Here is an 18,077-nt window from a genome sequence, read left to right on the forward strand (position 1 = left end):
TCCAAGGTGGTGGCAGGCTTGGCGGTGGCTGTGGCGCGGAGGCAGGGACCCCATGCTGATTTATAAGTTTTAGTAACATGAAAAAGTATTTTTAAACAGCCAATACAATTGACATTTACAACATATTTAATGGTTTCTTTGCTCATCCATCCTGTATTCAATGTATTTGTTTTTTATCCTGCTGAAGTGCATTATTTAGAAGTTCTTTCAGCAAGGGCTGAGGGCAGTAAACTCTCAATATATTTAAATTTTTAAATGTATCACTCACTCTTGAAAAATTATTTAGCTTCGCATAAAGTTGTAGTTTCATTATTTTTCCTCTCAGGACTTTAAAGATATTATTCCATTTTTTCTTATCTTTTCTTATAATGTATCTAGAAGGTAACTAATTTGCCTTTGATTTTACCAGCTCATAGGTGGAAGGGGCTTGCCTTGTCTGGGATGAGACTTTGGACTGTGGACTTTTGAGTTAATGCTGAAATGAGTTGAGTCTTTGGGAGACTGTTGGGAATGCATGATTGGTTTTGAAATATAAAGATGTTAAATTTGGGAGGGGCCGGGATGGAATGATATAGTTTGGCTGTGTTCCTACCCAAATCTTATCTTGGATTCCCACATGTTGTGGGAGGGACCTGGTAGGAGGTAATTGAATCATGAGAGCAAGTCTTTCCCATGCTCTTCTTGTGACAGTGAAAAAGTCTCATGAGATCTGATGGTTTTAAAAAGAGGAGTTCCCCTGCACAAGCTGTCTCTTCACCTGCTGCTGTCCATGTAAGATGTGACTTGCTCCTCCTTGCCTTTCACCATGATTGTGAGGCTTCCCTAGCCATGTGGAACTGTAAGTCCAATTAAACCTCTTTCTTTGTAAATTGCCCAGTCTCACGTATGTCTTTATCAGCAGTATGAAAATGGAAAAATACACTCAGTATTTAAAAAGTTATGATATTTCTAAAATTTTTTAAAAATATTATGCTGTGGTTGATAAAGCTCTTAAGATTAAAAATAGACTTATTTTTATTAAAAGGTAAAAAGTGACTTAATGGGAAAGAAATTTGTATCAGTTCAGGACCCTCAAGAAGCATGCACCAAGACAGGATTAAACATTCAGATTTACTGGGATAAACACCGTGAATGATACTGGTAAGAGGAAGTAGGAGTGGCTAGGGAGGGCCTTGAGACCTCAATGCTAATCCAACATGCATGAAAGGAGAGCGGGAAGGAAAGACGATCAATGGAAAGAGCTCAAAACTTCAGTGCAGCTCTGAGAAGACTCGGTCAAGACAAAGTGGATTCCCTTACTGTATTAGTGTGTTCTCACACTGCTATAAAGAACTACCTGAGACTGAGCGATTTATGAAGAAAAGAGGTTTAATTGACTTACAGTTACATGGGCTGTGCAGAAGGCATGGCTGGTGATGCCTCAGAGAACTTAAAATCATGATAGAAGGGTGAAAAGGGAGTAAGCACATCTTCCTATGGCAGCAGGGGCGAGAGAGAGAGAGAGAGAGAGAGAGAGAGAGAGAGAGAGAGAGAAGGAGAGAGAGAAGGAAATGTTACACATTTTCAAACAACCAGATCACCTAAGAACCTGCTCACTATCACAAAAACAGCGAGGGGAAAATCTGCCTCATGAGTCAATCACCTCTCACTAGGCCACTTCTCCAACACGTGGGGATTACAGTTCAACATAAGCTTTGGGTGGAGACACAGAGCTAAACAGAGCATATCACCTATCAGAGACTACCCATCAGGAGTCCCATGTTGGGCAGAAACAACCCGGATCTGTTACCTGTGCTATGCTCAGTAACTGGCTAGGAGCAGCCTGGGGAGGGCATGGCCTCAACATCACCACTGTGGTGGATCCTGAAGCTGTGGCATTTAGAGGCTGTCAGCCAACTATGCTCCTTGTAGAAAGTTCTTTTAAAGGACAATCTGATGGGGCATTCCATGGTGGCCACAGAAATTTATTTAAAATATACTTTTTTCCAGAGTCCCTCCCTCAGCCCTCAAAAGTAAAGAAAAACTACAAAATCTTCTCTATAAAACAGCAACTGGTAGATTATTTCTAGAGACAATATTAGGCTTTCCCTTGAATAGAACTGCAGAAGAATTCAGAATCTGGTACAGTGCCTGGCACATAATAGGCACCCATGACTGTTTGTTAACTAAATTGTGCCATTTGATTTGTTTCCTCTCATTAATATGATACTCTTTATTAAAGCCAGGTACTTTAGGTTTGGCATTTCTAATCCTTACAATAACTCTATACTACAGACATCATTAGACATTTTTACAAGTAGATACACTGAGGCTCAGAGGGGTTAAGTAACTTGCCCAAGGTCACACAACTTAAGTGGGGGTTCTAGGATTCAAATCCAGTGCTGCTCTGAAGCATGGCATAGGCTCTCTTTCCTCTTTGTCCTTGGTAGCCTGAATAAGGCAAACTAATTAATGCATGTGAGAGGTGGCAATCACATAACATGAAGCTGAAATAGATCTCATATATTATCTAAACCAGTATTCCTCAGCCTTGGCTGAACATCAGAACCATTTGGAGAACTTAAAAAACATTCAGATGATCAGGCCCCATCCCAGACCAATTAAATCAGTATTTTGAGAGGTGGATCCAGGCATCTCTATTTTTTTTTTTTTCTAAAGCTTTTTAACATAGGAACTTCTAATCTTCTGAAGATTAGGGATCACTGCTCCTGTCCAAGTGCTTCTCATATTACAGATTGGATAACTGAGTCTCAGAAAGTGAAGTTATCATATCTGACAACCAAAAATGCTGGAACCAGAGCTCATATGAAGATTTCTTAGCCCCATGTTGCCCCCTAGGAGTTTACCTGAAATTGTTGCAGCCTGTGACACTGCCATGGTGAAGGACTCTAGTCATATGGCAGTCCTTGTGTGCCCTCTGGTGGGTTAAATGGGTAAGGAGTCATTACCTGGGGCAGTACTAAAAAGGTGGGTGGATGCTTTGCAGAAGGTCAGATTGCCTAATCAAAATGCTTCATGTGGATTTATACAAGCTGGCTGGTTAGGTAGTGGGGCTTTACATCACTTTTCTACTTTGAAGGAAGAAAACAAGATCAACCCACCACCCTGAATTGGTTCAGTGCCTTGTCTTCAAAGACATGCTGTATAATGCCATCTTCAAATCACATAAGGCGCTCCCTCACATTAGAGCTCTGGGAGAAATTTTTTAAATCTCAGAGCATCTTTTATTAAAGGTGTAGACTCTTGGTTCATCTCACAGGTTTTGCAAACAAACCTGAGGACAAATTCTAGCTCCACAGTTAATCTCATAAACTTCAGTCAATCAGGCAGTTATCATTAATCCCCAGCTTTACCGTCTGAAATGGTCATTACAGCCTACTTTATACAGTTGTTGTGGAGATTAAATGTGTATATGCAGGGTGTGGCACTGGCCCTGGACCTTAAGTCCTCTTCACCCTGATGCCTCACAAAACGGTTATCCTATTATTGGAACAGACCCATGGTGGGTACATTTCTACTGTGTCTGGACACAACTCTCAATAGGAAAATAATAGTTTCAGTGCAATGTGATATAACCTGTGCACTGGCGTCCCTCCTGTGGCCTGCTTCTCTTGTCCCCAGAGAGCACCTGCCACTCTCCCGCTACCCTTTGTTGCAGACTTCCACAGACCTTCCTGTGGCAAGCAGAATTTGGAACTCTGACCTTTCCTTCATCAAAATATATTTTGGATGTAGCTGATTTTTCATTCCTGGGGCATTCCAATGTGAAAAGGGTGAGAAGATGAGGAAAAACCACAAAAGGAGACAAGCATGAGTGATCAATGCACCAGAAGAGTGTTATTCTACAGGAGAAGTAAAGAGTGTCTCAGAGGGAGGAAATAATTGACTGGGTCAGGCAAGACAAGGACCAAGAAGTGACCACTGGAGTTAGCAAAGTGGAGGTTAGTGGTGATGTTGACTAAGGCAATTTTGCTGTAGCAGTTGTGGTAAAATTTTGATTGGAGTACAGAATTGGATACATCAAGCACAGACTCTTCTTTGGGGATGTTTTTCTGTAAAGAAGAGCAAAGCAATGGGGTGGAAGCTAGAGGAAATGGCTTCTAAGATAAGAGAAATAACAGCATATTTATAATGCCAATGAGAACGATCCAGTAGTGAAGAGGAAAACTGATGATGTGGAAAGAAGAGGGAAGAACTGCTAGAGCAGCATCCTTCTTAGGTCAGAGGAATGAGATTGAGTACAGAGGCGGAGAGCCTTATAGGAGCACAGACACACTGCATTCATAATAAAGAGCAGGCAGAGTCTGTGGGTACAGATGCTGTTAGGTGAAGATAGAGATAACAGAGGCTTACGAAAGTTGCTTTCTGATAGCTTCTGTTTTATCAGTGAATAGGAAGCAAGGTCATCCCTGAGAGGGGCTGCTGTTAAGTGAAATAAGGTCCCATCACGAGAGCAAGTGATCAGCTCAATTTTTGAAACAGAACTCAGACTGTTGGTGATGTACTCTACTGGGTGAGAGGTTTTGCTAAAAATACTTAAATTATGAGCTTCCCATATGATGTCAGTGTAAAATTCAAATAACAACAAACACATGTGATGCTCTGAACTTTATTTTCTAACAACTATTTAAACCACTCTACAAAATGCTCTAGAACGTTAAGAAAACCTCAGCAAAATTTGGGGTTGGAATTAGACTGTTTATCTATCATCAAAATATCATGCAAACACTTCTTTAAGTGTTTAACTTAAGATATTTAACTCTGTAGAATTCTTTATAGATGATGGTATATAAATTCCATACGTGACAATGAGAATTTACCCCAAGCATATAACTCTTTAAAAACATAATAACACACATTTCTTTAAACTGTTTCAGATTAAGTTTTTCTTTTTTTCACAGACATGAAAACGAAGTTCAATCTTTTTCCCCAGTTACAGCCTAGAGCTTGCGGCAGATTTGCACAAAGTATACCAATTTCTTCTGGAATTCTTTATCTAGTGATGCCAGTGGTTTATGCCATCACAGGTAGAAGAGAAAGTTGGCTAATTCCAAACTGGGTTCTTTATGAATGCTTTGTGCCACCAGAAAGGTCAGCTTGTGGGCATACTGACATGGTGCTGGGACACTGATTAAGCCCTGAGGAGAAAAAAAGTATTGATAATAATTAAGAGAATACCATGTTCTTCAAAGTAATTTTTTTTCATTTTATTTCATCTACTGGTTACACAGACAACAGAATGGGCTTCTGGGTAAACAATAACTAACCTCAACCAACAAAAGGTAACCTAACTCACTGGGAACTGAAGCTCACTGGGGAGGATGGAGTGAAAAGTCACTTTGGCTTCATGGTGCTGGGAGCAGGGAGCCATCACACTTCGGGCTAGTCTTTTTCCTGTGATCTCAAGTTTGAAACTCCTTGGAGGAGCTCCGTGCAAATGCTGGCCTTGGCCTTTGGGAACAGCTCTTGGCCTAATGCACAGGAACAAAGGGCAGACCCATGCCTCTTAACACTTCCCCACCTGGCACATCTGAGTTGGCTTCAACTTCATCTGTAACATGTAAATAACAATACACTGATTTCCTCCTAGGTTTGCATAAGATAATATATATAACAAAGTCCTCTAGAAACTATAACTATTAATATATTATAATAATTATTGTTATTTTGTTTCTATGACAGACTGGTGCCTCCCACTGTGGACTCAAGAAGTGATTCACTCATTCATTCTTCCTTTGTGAAATACCAAGAATTGTACTATATCTAGGGATACAAAGATGAAGCGTATGACAATTCTTAGGTGGGACTCTTGAGTATCTTATTTACATTAAGTAAACAGCTTTCACTCACCGGCCAGTTGTAGTACAGGTGGCACAATTTGAATGTAAGTCTCTGCATGTGGTCAGGCTTCAAGCTGTTGTCATCATAGATGACATTATAGTAGGTAGGACTAACAGTTCCCCGACCAGCCACCTGACTGATCAGATAAAAGTCATACCTGAGGGGGAAAATGGAATGAATGTGGGAAAGAAGGCAAACTAAATAAAGTCAAATATAAACTGCACACAATGAATGTTTTGTTAAAAATTGATTTTCCAATGGTACTTGCCACTTATGACGTGTTGCTTCTGAATCCACAATAGTGCCAAGTGGGGGGTTCTGTACAGTGCGGTTCATTTCAGTAAAGAATCGTGGCATGCACTTCTTCCTGACCACAATCACTGACAGTCTTAAGATTAAAATTAGAGAGGCAAAATATGAAAAGAAAGGAACTCAATCTAATCTATGCAGCTTTCTATTTTTGTGTAATTAAAAAAATTAAATAAATAAAAATTCCATGTGAAAAACACTGCAAAACAAAGAAAATAAAAATTACTCACAATCCCTCCTTCCTATAGATTCAATTTTAAAAATTAGGGCTTGTCCATATTTGTTGCAAAAGGATGCTATGCCAAGTCATTTGCCTGGTTTATACTCAAGGGGTCAGGAAGGAATGCTGAATGTCAACTGGCACTTTTCAGAAAGATTTTCCAGAATTATCCATGGAGACAAGATGTGTGTGTGTCATTAGTGTCTCATCCTATTTTCCCCTTCACTCTTCCTCTCAATTTTATTTCCAATTACCAGAGGAAGAAATAAAAGTCCTTCCAATTCCTTTAGTTATCCCTTCTGTATTACCCAAAACTCATGCCTGGGTGGATGGATGGATAGACCAAATACACATTCTGGCCAAATGCTGAATGGTGAAGTATTATTGTATTTGGTAAAGCCAAGGCGAAATCCTAGTATTCGCTATGATGAAAGGAAACACTGGAGTTTCATTTTAAGCATTATAATTAATTAAAATTTATTACAAATGTTTTCAGTACTGAAATATTAAAAGTTGAGGTTATAATGCAAGAAAAGTAACTCCTTAGCACTGTCAGCTGCTAAAATTTACTCCTGCATCCCTAAATTGCTTACCTGTGATTCTTAATAAACATATGTACCTGACATCAGAGAGGAGCGAAGGAGGTATTTTGGCCCTAACAGGTGGGATAAAGCTGCAGGCTTCTCCTCCACTCTAACAATAACTGACTGAGGTCAAGACTTAGCTCCTTTGTGACTTGTGGCTGTGACCCTTTGATTGATGGTGATGTAGTCCTACGATAGAGGTATGTGTCCTGCTTAGAATAAGATGCTTTCCAAATATTTTAAGAAGCTGACTTAAGATTATTGTCCTCTTCTGTTTCCCATTTCCAATATTTTCTTGCACTTGCCATTTCAAATAATCACTGAAGAAAATTTTGTACTGAAACAGAATCTAGAAATGTAACAGTGGAGCAAGATGCCTGGTGTTTAAGATGGTCTGATTTCCATCTGCAGCTCAGCTTTCATGGCACTCAAACCCCTTTAAGAACCTTCCATAGACCTTATGTGCACACTGCTGCCTGCAATCCAGAGGCTTTGGTTCTGTGTGTATTAGGGCCTCGAATTTGAAAGCTTGTTTTCTTCCATGTGATATTAATATGTATGAAGCATTTTCACTGCCGGCAGCCCTGCAGGCTTCATGCTGAATCTGTGTCAGCTGCTCTGAGGATACCTTCAGCTAGATTCCCCCACTTAAGGCCCCCAAAGCTTTTTATGTTAGTCCATCCCAACTACCCTACAATCTGAAGGAAATTACAGAGCTCTGTTGGTATGATACAGAAACACAGCAAAACTTAATTGCATTAAAAAAACCCAAAAACCTATGCTTGAATACCTTGTGTGTAATAGCTATAATTGGGAGTGTGGAGGAAAGAACAATAATTTAATACCTGGCATTTGAGCTGGATTCTGCTACACTGATCAGCAGCTGTGGGACTTCATATTCAATAAGGGTTTTCAGCTGACCATCCCCTACACCAGCACGGTACACAATTATCCGTGCTGGCAAATCGTGATTGTACTTGTACCATTTGTTGAGTGCTCCTGCAGAATTTTGGTGGAAGAAAAAAATTACTTTTCTAATGCCAACAAAAAATAACATTCTAATATATTGCAATGTTTAAATGGGTTTTATATTTCAGACCATTGTAAAATAGGGCAATACATAATTTGGTTTATATTTGCAATAATATAACGATGGATAACTATAGGGAGCATTACTCTGTCTCTGCTATTCTAGTAATCATAACGGTTTCTATGGCATGACATATTCTTACACTTGGCCTATCTCTTTAGTAAAATTTTAATATTTAAGCAATAAATTAAAATTTAATGCAATAGACATGAAAATGCCTAAAATCAAATTAATATTAATTTGGCATCTTCAAGTCTTTAAATCCTCTCAATAGATATAAACTAGATAAGTTTATCTTCCTAATGAGAATAAATATGAAAATCTATGGAAATGGCTTTGCTGTTTCTCTGAAAACATATCTTCATATTGAATTACCCAACTGATTCCAATTCTCACTGAGGAGATGAACTCTGGAAACATTTCTACTCACTATAACTATGAATCTTCTAAAGAGCAGAGGCCATAGAGGAACTCCTACCCAACAGAAACCTTTAATAACTGCTAAAAAAATTTACCTGCTCAAAAATTGACCAGGTTTTGATGTGAGAGGGAAATAATAGAATGCAATAATTATTTTCATGTATATATCATACAGTTATTTTAAGAGTTTATTGTTGGCTGGGCGCGGTGGCTCATGCCTGTAATACCAGCACTTTGGGAGGCCAAGGTGGGTGGATCACGAGGTCAAGAGATCGAGACCATCCTGGTCAACATGGTGAAACCCCGTCTCTACTAAAAATACAAAAAATTAGCTGGGCACGGTGGCGCGTGCCTGTAATCCCAGGTACTCAGGAGGCTGAGGCAGGAGAATTGCCTGAACCCAGGAGGCGGAGGTTGCAGTGAGCCGAGATCGCGCCATTGCACTCCAGCCTGGGTAACAAGAGGGAAACTCCATCTCAAAAAAAAAAAAAAGTTTATTGTTTAAGAAATTCATTTTAGTTTGCTAAAAGGTAATCATGTATGCAAGTCCATTACCTACATGTATCAGCAAATACACTTTTTAAGAAAAAAATATTTACAATATCCCAAAATTTACAGATGGGAAAATGCAGATCAGGAGAGGGAAGGGTTTGCACAAGTCACGCTGCTACGAAATAGCAAAGCCAGACCTAGGCCAGGACTGGTAAATAAATAAAAACCCTAGATTTGTCTTTGCATTGCATTGCCTCCTGCTATGGATAGGGTACCTTTCTTCGTCTGCTATCATTCCCTTTTTCTCCTGCTTTGCCACTTTATCTGTTAGCACCCTTATCCTAGGCCTGCAGGCTTCCTTCCTAGGTCTAGACTTAACACTGCTCTGTCATAACTCGAATTCCTCCAGTGTAGGATTTTTTTGACCTTCAAACTGCTTGCTAGGGAAACCAGCAGCCACAAATTTTCCTTCTTTTTGGCTTCATGTTATCACACATAGACAAATGTAAATGTAAATGCTACATAGTCTGATTGTTGGCCTAAGTCAGCATGCAGCTTCGGAGATCTTCAACTGGGTGACAGTTGACATAGATAGGGGTGGAGAGTTTGCTTCTATAAGCACATGGATTTAAGGTCTGAAGGAACGGTCCTTGGAGCCCACCCACATTGCTATATTTTTAGTACCAGTCATGAAAACTTTTAAGCAATCTGCAACATCAGTGGTTGTTCTCTGAAGGATACAGCGGGAAAACCACCTAAAGTTAAAAAAATAAATATAAGTAAAGTTCAACTTCAAAATTTCTATTATAAAATTCACTAATACTAAATTAAGAAATAGACATTATGAGTAAAAATCAATGTTCTCAATTTCATACGTGTTATGTGTTCACAATTATATCAAAAAGTCCCTTTCCCCAAAAAGAATTTATTGAAAAGAGAAGCTAAAGCATAGTGTTGGCATCAGCCATGTCTAGCTTCAATCCTAGTCAATATACTGTGTAACTTTGCTATGTGAACCTAAGTCTCAGTTTCCTCATCTATACCAAGGAGATTTACAAGATAAGCACGTTAGTTACTACCTCATAGGGTTGTGGTAAAAATTAAAACAGGTAATATATGTAAAATACTTAGCACAGTACTTGGCATATAATAAAGAGTAATAAATAGAGGTCATTATGGCTATAAAATAATGTCTTAATTTAGCAGTAGAGCTCCTACTATCAAAATATTCAAAGATTTCTGATGCGCAAACTTTCATTTTTATAGGTGATCCTTTTGGATTAGAAATCTTAACATTATTAACTTGTGTATATTTCAGAAACAAGTTCTCTTGCTACCACCATTAATTAACTTAAGGCACTTGGACAATGATAATAATGACTTCAAGTTAGGTATGTCCCAGCATTATTACAGTTCTCTAAATGTATGCAATATTAGTAAAACAGCTATGTGTGATGGCCTATAGTCACTTCTACTTGGGAGGCTGAGGTAGGAGGATTGCTTGAGCCCATGAGTTCAAAACTGTATTATGCTATCATTGCATCTGTGAAGGGCCACTGTATTCCAGCCTGGTCAACAAAGCAAGATCCCATCTCTAAATATTTTGTTTTAAAAAAAACAGAATACAATTAGGAATGCTGCCAACAAATTGGAAGTCTGAAAGTCCTGAGTGATATCAGCAAGGTGGGAAAACAGGAGCTTTCTACCATCATCTCCCTTTCAGAAGCATCACTTTTGACAATTACCCGTGGATGAGAGTAACTCCAATGGTGATGTTCCATCACATCACTGGAGTACAAAATCAGATGCATTAAAGAGGGCAACACAAAGAGATTCACTTTACCTGCATTGCTCCTCTCCTAGGCAGGGCACTGCTCAATGCCACAAGAGACCACATCAGCCCATGATTTCTCTAACAGGGTGAAAATTAGAGTGTGGTGAGTGAGTACCCAGCTCCCTCACCCCCTAAGATGCCCAGTTTTTTCTTGCCTCACCAAGAACAAGATTATCAGCACAGCTGGGAGATTAGGAGAGTCTGGGGGTAGAAAAGCAAGGCTGCCAATCCTACTGACTCCTCTCTGAGCTTCATAAAGAAGCCCTCCTGTGGGTTTCTTAGGATACCTTGCTTAAGGACCACCTCAGCTGACCCACAAGCACCCTAAATGCTACATGTATCTCAGCACCACCCCTGACCAGGCTGGCTCCCCAACCACATTTGTTCAAATGATGAGTGCAAGCATTTCACACACACAGGTAGCTTGACTCTTCAGGATTTGGAGAAGGTACATAAATGAGCATTTCAGGGCACGGCCCTAGGGAAAATAGACAACAGCCTCTTGACTTCTGGCCTGGCTTTGTGGGATTGAGAAAATGCATGCAATTTTAAGGATTCCCCCAACCAAGTGAGAACCAGAAGTGTGAAGTGGGCACATGAATAGAAAACATGTAAGAGAGTCTCAGAATCCCTAGCTGGACTGTTAAAGGTGTTTCTCTCCCAAAGATAGCAAATAAAGATTGGAAAAAGTGACTGATACTTCAAATGCAAAGACAGCAATGCAAGACTTCAAAAACATGAAAAATCAGGTATTGGCCAGGTGTGGTGTCTCACACCTATAATCCTAGCGCTTTGGAAGGTCGAGGCAGGCAGATCACCTGAGGTCAGGAGTTCAAGACCAGCCCAACATGACAAAACCCTGTCTCTACTAAAAATACAAAAACTAGCTGGGTGTGGTAGCAGGCACCTGTAATCCCAGCTACTTGGGAGGCTGAAGCAGGAGAATTGTTTGAACCTGGGAGATGGAGGTTGCCATGAGCCAAGATCACACCACTGCATTCCAGCCTGAGGGACAAGAGCAAAACTCCATCTCAAAAAAAGAAAAAAAAAAAAAATCAGAAACTATGACACAACCAAAGGATTAAAATAATAGTCCAAGGCCGGGCGCAGTGGCTTATGCCTGTAATCCCAGCACTTTGGGAGGCTGAGGTGGGTGGATCACGAGGTCAAGAGATCGAGACCATCCTGGTCGACATGGTGAAACCCCGTCTCTACTAAAAGTACAAAAAATTAGCTGGACATGGTGGCGCCTGCCTGTAATCCCAGCTACTCAGGAGGCTGAGGCAGGAGAATTGCCTGAACCCAGGAGGCAGAGGTTGTGGTGAGCCGAGATCGCGCCATTGCACTCCAGCCTGGGTAACAAGAGTGAAACTCCGTCTCAAAAAAAATAATAATAAAATAAAATAAAAAATAATAGTCCAGTAAATGACTTCAAAGAGATGGAGATTTGTGAATGGTCTGACAAAGGATTCAAAATACATATTTAAGGAAGCTCAACAAGCTACAAGGGAACACAGACAACTCAATGATATTAAAAAAATATGTAGGCTGGGTATGGCAGTTCACTCCTGTATTCCCAACACTTTGGGAGGCCAAGGCAGGCAGATCACCAGATCAAGAGATCAAGACAATCCTGGCCAACATGGTGAAACCACATCGCTAATAAAAATACAAAAATTAGCTGACCATGGTGGTGTGCACCTGTAGTTCCAGACACTCAGGAGGCTGAGGCGGGAGAATCACTCGAACCAGGAGGCAGAGGTTGCAGTGAGCCAAGATTGCACCACTGCACTCCAGCCTGGTGACACAGTGAAACTCTGTCTCAAAACAAAATAAAACAAATCAGTAACTTCAATATAGAAATAGAAATTTAAAAAGAATCAAGCAGAAATTCTGGAGCTGAAGGACACAATGAATTAAATAAATGCAATAGAATGTATCAACAGCAGACTTGATCAAATAGAAGACTCTGTGAGTTTGAAGATAGGTCATTTAAAAATACACAAAGGAGAAAAAAGTAAAAGGAATGAAGAAAGCTTATGGAGTTTATGGAATACCATCAAGAGACCTAACATTCGCATTATGAAAGTTTCAAAAGGAGAAGAGAGATGGGCAGAAAGCTTATTTCAAACAATAATGGATAAAAAGTTCTCCAATCTGGAAAGAGATAGGGACATCCAAGTACACGTAGCTCAAAGGTTCTGAAATAGATTCAACCCAAAGAAGAATTCACCAAGACGTATTACAATCAAACTGTCAAAAATCAAACCTGCACGTTCTGGACATGTAATCCAGAACTTAGAGTCTAATAAAAAAAAAATTTTAAAGAAGAGAATGTGAAGAAAGAAGAGTGGCTTATCCCATGATAGTTCTATCATAGGCTATCAGAAGATTTCTCAGCAGAAACCTTATAGGCCAGGAGAGTGAGATGATACATTCAAAGTTTTGAAGATAAACTACCAATCAAAAATACTTTTCCCATAATTGGCACTAGAATCAATAACAGGAAGAAAACTGTAATATACAAATATAGAAACACAACATCCTAAAACTTAAAAGATGCAGCAAAAGCAGTTTAGGATGGAAGGGTATAACAATAAATGCCTGCATGAAGAAAAAGGAAAGCCCTGATGAACATAATTCTAAAAATCCTCAACAAAATACTAAAATGCAAATTCAACAGTACATTATAAATATTCACACATCATGAGAAAGTGGGATTTATACCTAGGATGTAAGGATGAATGGTTCTACCTATGCAAATCAGTAGCTAGATATATTACACTTCTTGATTTCAAATTATATTACAAAGCCACAATAATCTAAACAGCATGGTACTGCCATAAAAACAGACACATAGGCAAATGGAACAGAATTAAAAGCCCAGAAATAAATCCACACATATCAACTAATCTTTGACAAAACACCAAGAATTCACAATGGGATAAAGAAAGTATCTTCAATAAATGGTACTGAAACAACTATATATCCACATGTTAAAAAATGAAATTGGACCCTTATACCTTACATAAATATTAACTCAAAATGGATTAAAGACTCAAGAGATCTGTCACTGCAAAACTTCTAGGAGAAAACATGAAAGCTTCATGACATTGGTCTTGGCAATGATTTCTGAATATGAGACACCAAAAATACAACAAAAATAATAAAAGTTCCTGAAGAGCAAAGGAAACAACAGATGAAAAGCAACTTACAAAATCGGAAAAATATTTACAAATTATGTATCTGATAAAGGGATGTTATCCAAAATATATAAAGAACTCATACAATTCAATAGGAAAAAAAAATACTCTAATTAAATATACATTTTTCCAAAGATGACATACAAATGGTCAACAGATACATGAAAAGGTGCTCAACATCACTAATTATCAAGGAAATGCAAATCAAAACCACAAGATATCACCTCACATCTTTAGGATGGCTGTGACCAAAAAGTCAGAAGATAAGTGTTAGAGAGAATGTAGAAAAACAGGAACCTTTATACATTGTTGGTGGGAATGTAAATTAGCATAACCATTATGGAAAACACTAAAAAAAGTTCCTCAAAAAATTTCAAATAGAACTACTATGTGATCCAGCAATCACACTGTGTCTATATATCCAGAGGAAAGGAAATCAGTATGTCAGATATCTGCAATTCCATGTTCAGTAGCTAAGATATAGAATCAACCTGTGACCACTGATGGATGACTGGATAAAGAAATTGTGAGGTGCACATGCACACACACACCCCCACCCCCAGAATACTATTCAGCCTTAAAAAAAGAAGAAAATCCTGCCATTTGCAATGACATGAATAAACCTAGAGGACATTATATTAAGTAAAATAAGCCAGACACAAAAGGACAAATACGGTATGGTCACTTAAATGTGGAATCTAAAAATGTCAAACTCGGCCAGGTGTGGTGGCTCATGTCTGTGATCCCAGCACTTTGGGAGGCTGAGGTGGGTAGATCATGAGGTCAGCAGTTTGAGAACAGCATGGCCAGTATGGTGACACCCCATCTCTAGAGTAAACATACAAAAATTAGCTGGGTCTGGTGGTGCATGCCTGTAGTCCCAGCCACTCAGGAGGCTGAGGCAGGAGAATCACTTGAACCCAAGAGGTGGAGGTTGCATTGAGCTGAGATCATGTCATTGCACTCCATCCTGGCAACCAAGTGAGACTGTCTCAAAAGAAAAAAAAAAGCAAAAAAAAAAAAAAAAGTCAAACTCATAGAAATAAAGAATAGAAGATAATTATTGGGGGCAGAGGGTGGGGAGATTGGATGTTCAAAGGGTACAAAATTTCAGTGACAAGATGAATATGTTTTGGACACTTAATGTACAGCACGTTGAGTACAGTTAATTATCATGCACTACAGTATAGCTGAAATTTGCTGAGAGTAATCTTTAGTCTCACCACACACACACACAAACACACACACAAGTGGTAACTGTGAGGTAATGAAAATGTTAGTTTGACTGTGGTAATTATTTCACAATGTATACATATATCAAAACATCACACTGTACACTCAAAAGACATATAATTTATGCATCAGTTATACCTCAAAAAAGCTGATAAAAATTATAATAAACTTTCTGATAAATGGCGATCATTTGAGAAAAAAACTAAAGTGGATCCCTACTTCACTCCCTATATCAAAATAAATTTTGGATGTACAAAGAAAAAAGTGAAAGTCCTTTATCAACTTGATTAATGATATGGCATAAATAAGCATCTCATACAATCTGGAATGAAGTCATAGGCATACAAGCAGGATATTATTATGGTGTTCTTTTTTCTGTTTCCCACAATCCAAAATATATATACCTGACCAAGAATTTAACGGGAATAAATAAAATGGCTTAAGCCAAAAAGAAAACACTTTGCACAGGGCTGCTGTAGCTTCAAAACACATTGTTCAGTTTCAAAGATTGAAACAATTCTAAGAACCATAATTTAATGAGTACTCTTAGCCAATGTTTAAGGCATTATCCCTGATTTTGCTTGTTTTTATGAGCTGTGTGAACAACAGCCACAACCAATGCCTGTGAATATTAATAATCATAGCAACAAGAAGTATATATTGAGTATTTAACATGGGTGGAAATGTTCAGAATTTGTGCATATCTATCATTTGGGGAAGATGAGTAATAGCTCACCCTAATGAATATATAAAAGGTTTTTTAATGAGGCTACATAGTACTCCAATATTATCACATTTTATATGCAAGTGTAATTTATGAACACAAGTGTTGGTGTTTAAAATGAGTGAATAATACAAAATATTCCTTGCTGTTACATTCTTCAGTGAAACCACAGTTAATAGTCTAACTAAATGAAGAGTGTGTTCAGGTAGTTTTAGCAGTACCTGGTGATTCCGGGGTTAACACTGGCCACGCATCCAACAACCATCACGTCCTTGCTAAGTGCGTCTTTACAGACATCAATACCGACCACCATCAGGGACTTTAACTATAAAATTAAATTTGTCATGATTTAATCGGATGAGGTATCATTTCCCCTAACAATGGTTTAACAGGACGTTATTTTTAAAATAATGTTACTGAATTCTTAAAGTTAAGCTATGTATAAGGAAGATAAAGATCTAGATGAGGTTTTATTTTATTTATTATTAAGCCAGAAATGAGAGAGACTTAAAGATGGCAGGAGAATATGATGCACACTTATCTTAAGAGACTCACTATTGTCCAAGATAGCCAGTGACTAAAGAGATTCTGGGACTGTGGTCAGTGTATTTATCACTCGCCTCTGGTTTGGAGGAATCTGAAGAGGAATTCCATTCTCCATTCTTCAGATCTCCAAGGAATCCTCCCTTGGCTATGCACCTTTGTGGGGAGTGGGAGAGAGGGAAGCTGAAGGTAACCGCATTCATCCTGGTTGTGGACATGTAAGGAATGGGCAAGAGTACCTCGCTTCTCATTCTCCTTGCTTACTCCCATGGTGACTACAGTTCAGGGAGGAGAAGAGGATTTTCTTAGTACCACAGTTTGGAGGTTCAGATCACAGGCTATGCCATCTCCCCAAGCTCTGGGGAGGCCCCATCCAGGGTGCAAGGCTATTCTAAGAGTTAGCACCCTGCTGAAAGCAGGTAAATGTGGAGACAATGGAACACAGATTTTAAAATAGCAGCTGAGAGGCTTCAAATCAGGTCCCTGTGCTGAGTTAGCAGCTTAACTGAAGCTCCTGAGAAGCATGGAGCCTCTTTTGGAGATTCACAATGGCTTGTGGAGTGCCAGACCCAGGGTAGAGGCTCAACAAACTAGCAAACCAAATAAGTCTGGGATCATGTGATAACATCTCCTACTTTAATTTTAAAAATTAATTTATTATGAAAAGAAAAAATGTGACAGGGTCCTCACAGGTATTTCCACGGCCCACAGTTCGCCTCCGAGTTTGCAGGTCATCTGCATGGCGATCTTGGTGGCGATACTCATCATCATGCCCTGTTTATTCAAGGTCCGAGCAAGCACACATTGGCTTGGGACTGGGCAGTCTAGGGTCAAATATTTTTTAATGGAATCATAATAGGTCTTCTGATTAGAAGGCAGAATGCACATTACCTGAAAGCAAAAACAGCAAAAGATTTGAGAAATTAATTTACTTCTGCCAAGAAGTTGCTTTTTAAAGAAACGAATTCATGAATTATTCTCCAAACATCTTTTGCCCCTAAGTTCCCAAGAAGCAATACTAACATGCCTACAGTTACCTTACATGGCCATTAAACCACTGGTGAATTAATAAATGCCACTCAAAATACCTTATCATTAGCCATTCTATCTGCGAAGCCCTACTCCACTCCTCCCCATCTCCTTTCACTTTTCCTTTCTCCTTGTTTCTCTCCTGATTTGATTCTGTCAGTTCCCTCAAATTCTCTTCTCAGAGAGTTCCTTCTCCATATACCTCAACTCTGTCACCCCCAACTTTGCAGTGGTCCTTTCCTGTGGTTTTTGAGTTCTCATTCCCACTGGTCCCTCCCTGACCCCACCTGAAGATAAGTGAAGTTGAGAATTAGCTTAAACTAGGGCGCCTTTCCCATTAGGTACATGATAACCAAATAAAGGAAACAAACACACTTTTTTAAAAACTGGAAGCTGAGACTACGGATATAAGGGGAGGGAAAATAAGGATAGAGAAGTGTCAAATCCCCCAGCATTTTTTATCTCACCTGTCTCTGTCACTACTCCTACTTCTTATCTGATCCTTTCCACACTGAAGGGCCTACCTCTGCCTCTTTCCCATCTTTTATTCTCCAC

The 18,077-nt window shown here is 39.1% G+C and overlaps 1 protein-coding gene across 2 annotated transcripts in view; it reads right to left on the minus strand.

Annotated features, from left to right (window-relative positions):
• Nucleotides 1–4,597: 4,597 nt before the first annotated feature.
• Nucleotides 4,598–18,077, minus strand: part of PIWIL4 (piwi like RNA-mediated gene silencing 4) — a 51,912-nt gene continuing 38,432 nt past the window's right edge. For both annotated transcript variants that reach the window (XM_035265232.3, XM_035265231.3), the window contains 7 exons: nucleotides 17,184–17,384; nucleotides 16,172–16,275; nucleotides 9,641–9,711; nucleotides 7,800–7,953; nucleotides 6,110–6,229; nucleotides 5,851–5,998; nucleotides 4,598–5,138 (listed from right to left, as the gene is read on the minus strand). In XM_035265232.3, the coding sequence (XP_035121123.3) occupies nucleotides 5,022–5,138; nucleotides 5,851–5,998; nucleotides 6,110–6,229; nucleotides 7,800–7,953; nucleotides 9,641–9,711; nucleotides 16,172–16,275; nucleotides 17,184–17,384 (915 nt within the window). In that variant the 3' untranslated portion in view covers nucleotides 4,598–5,021. The remainder of the gene's footprint in view (nucleotides 5,139–5,850; nucleotides 5,999–6,109; nucleotides 6,230–7,799; nucleotides 7,954–9,640; nucleotides 9,712–16,171; nucleotides 16,276–17,183; nucleotides 17,385–18,077) is intronic.

This window comes from Callithrix jacchus, chromosome 10, assembly GCF_049354715.1.
Source record: "Callithrix jacchus isolate 240 chromosome 10, calJac240_pri, whole genome shotgun sequence".
Taxonomy (NCBI): Eukaryota; Metazoa; Chordata; class Mammalia; order Primates; family Cebidae; genus Callithrix; species Callithrix jacchus.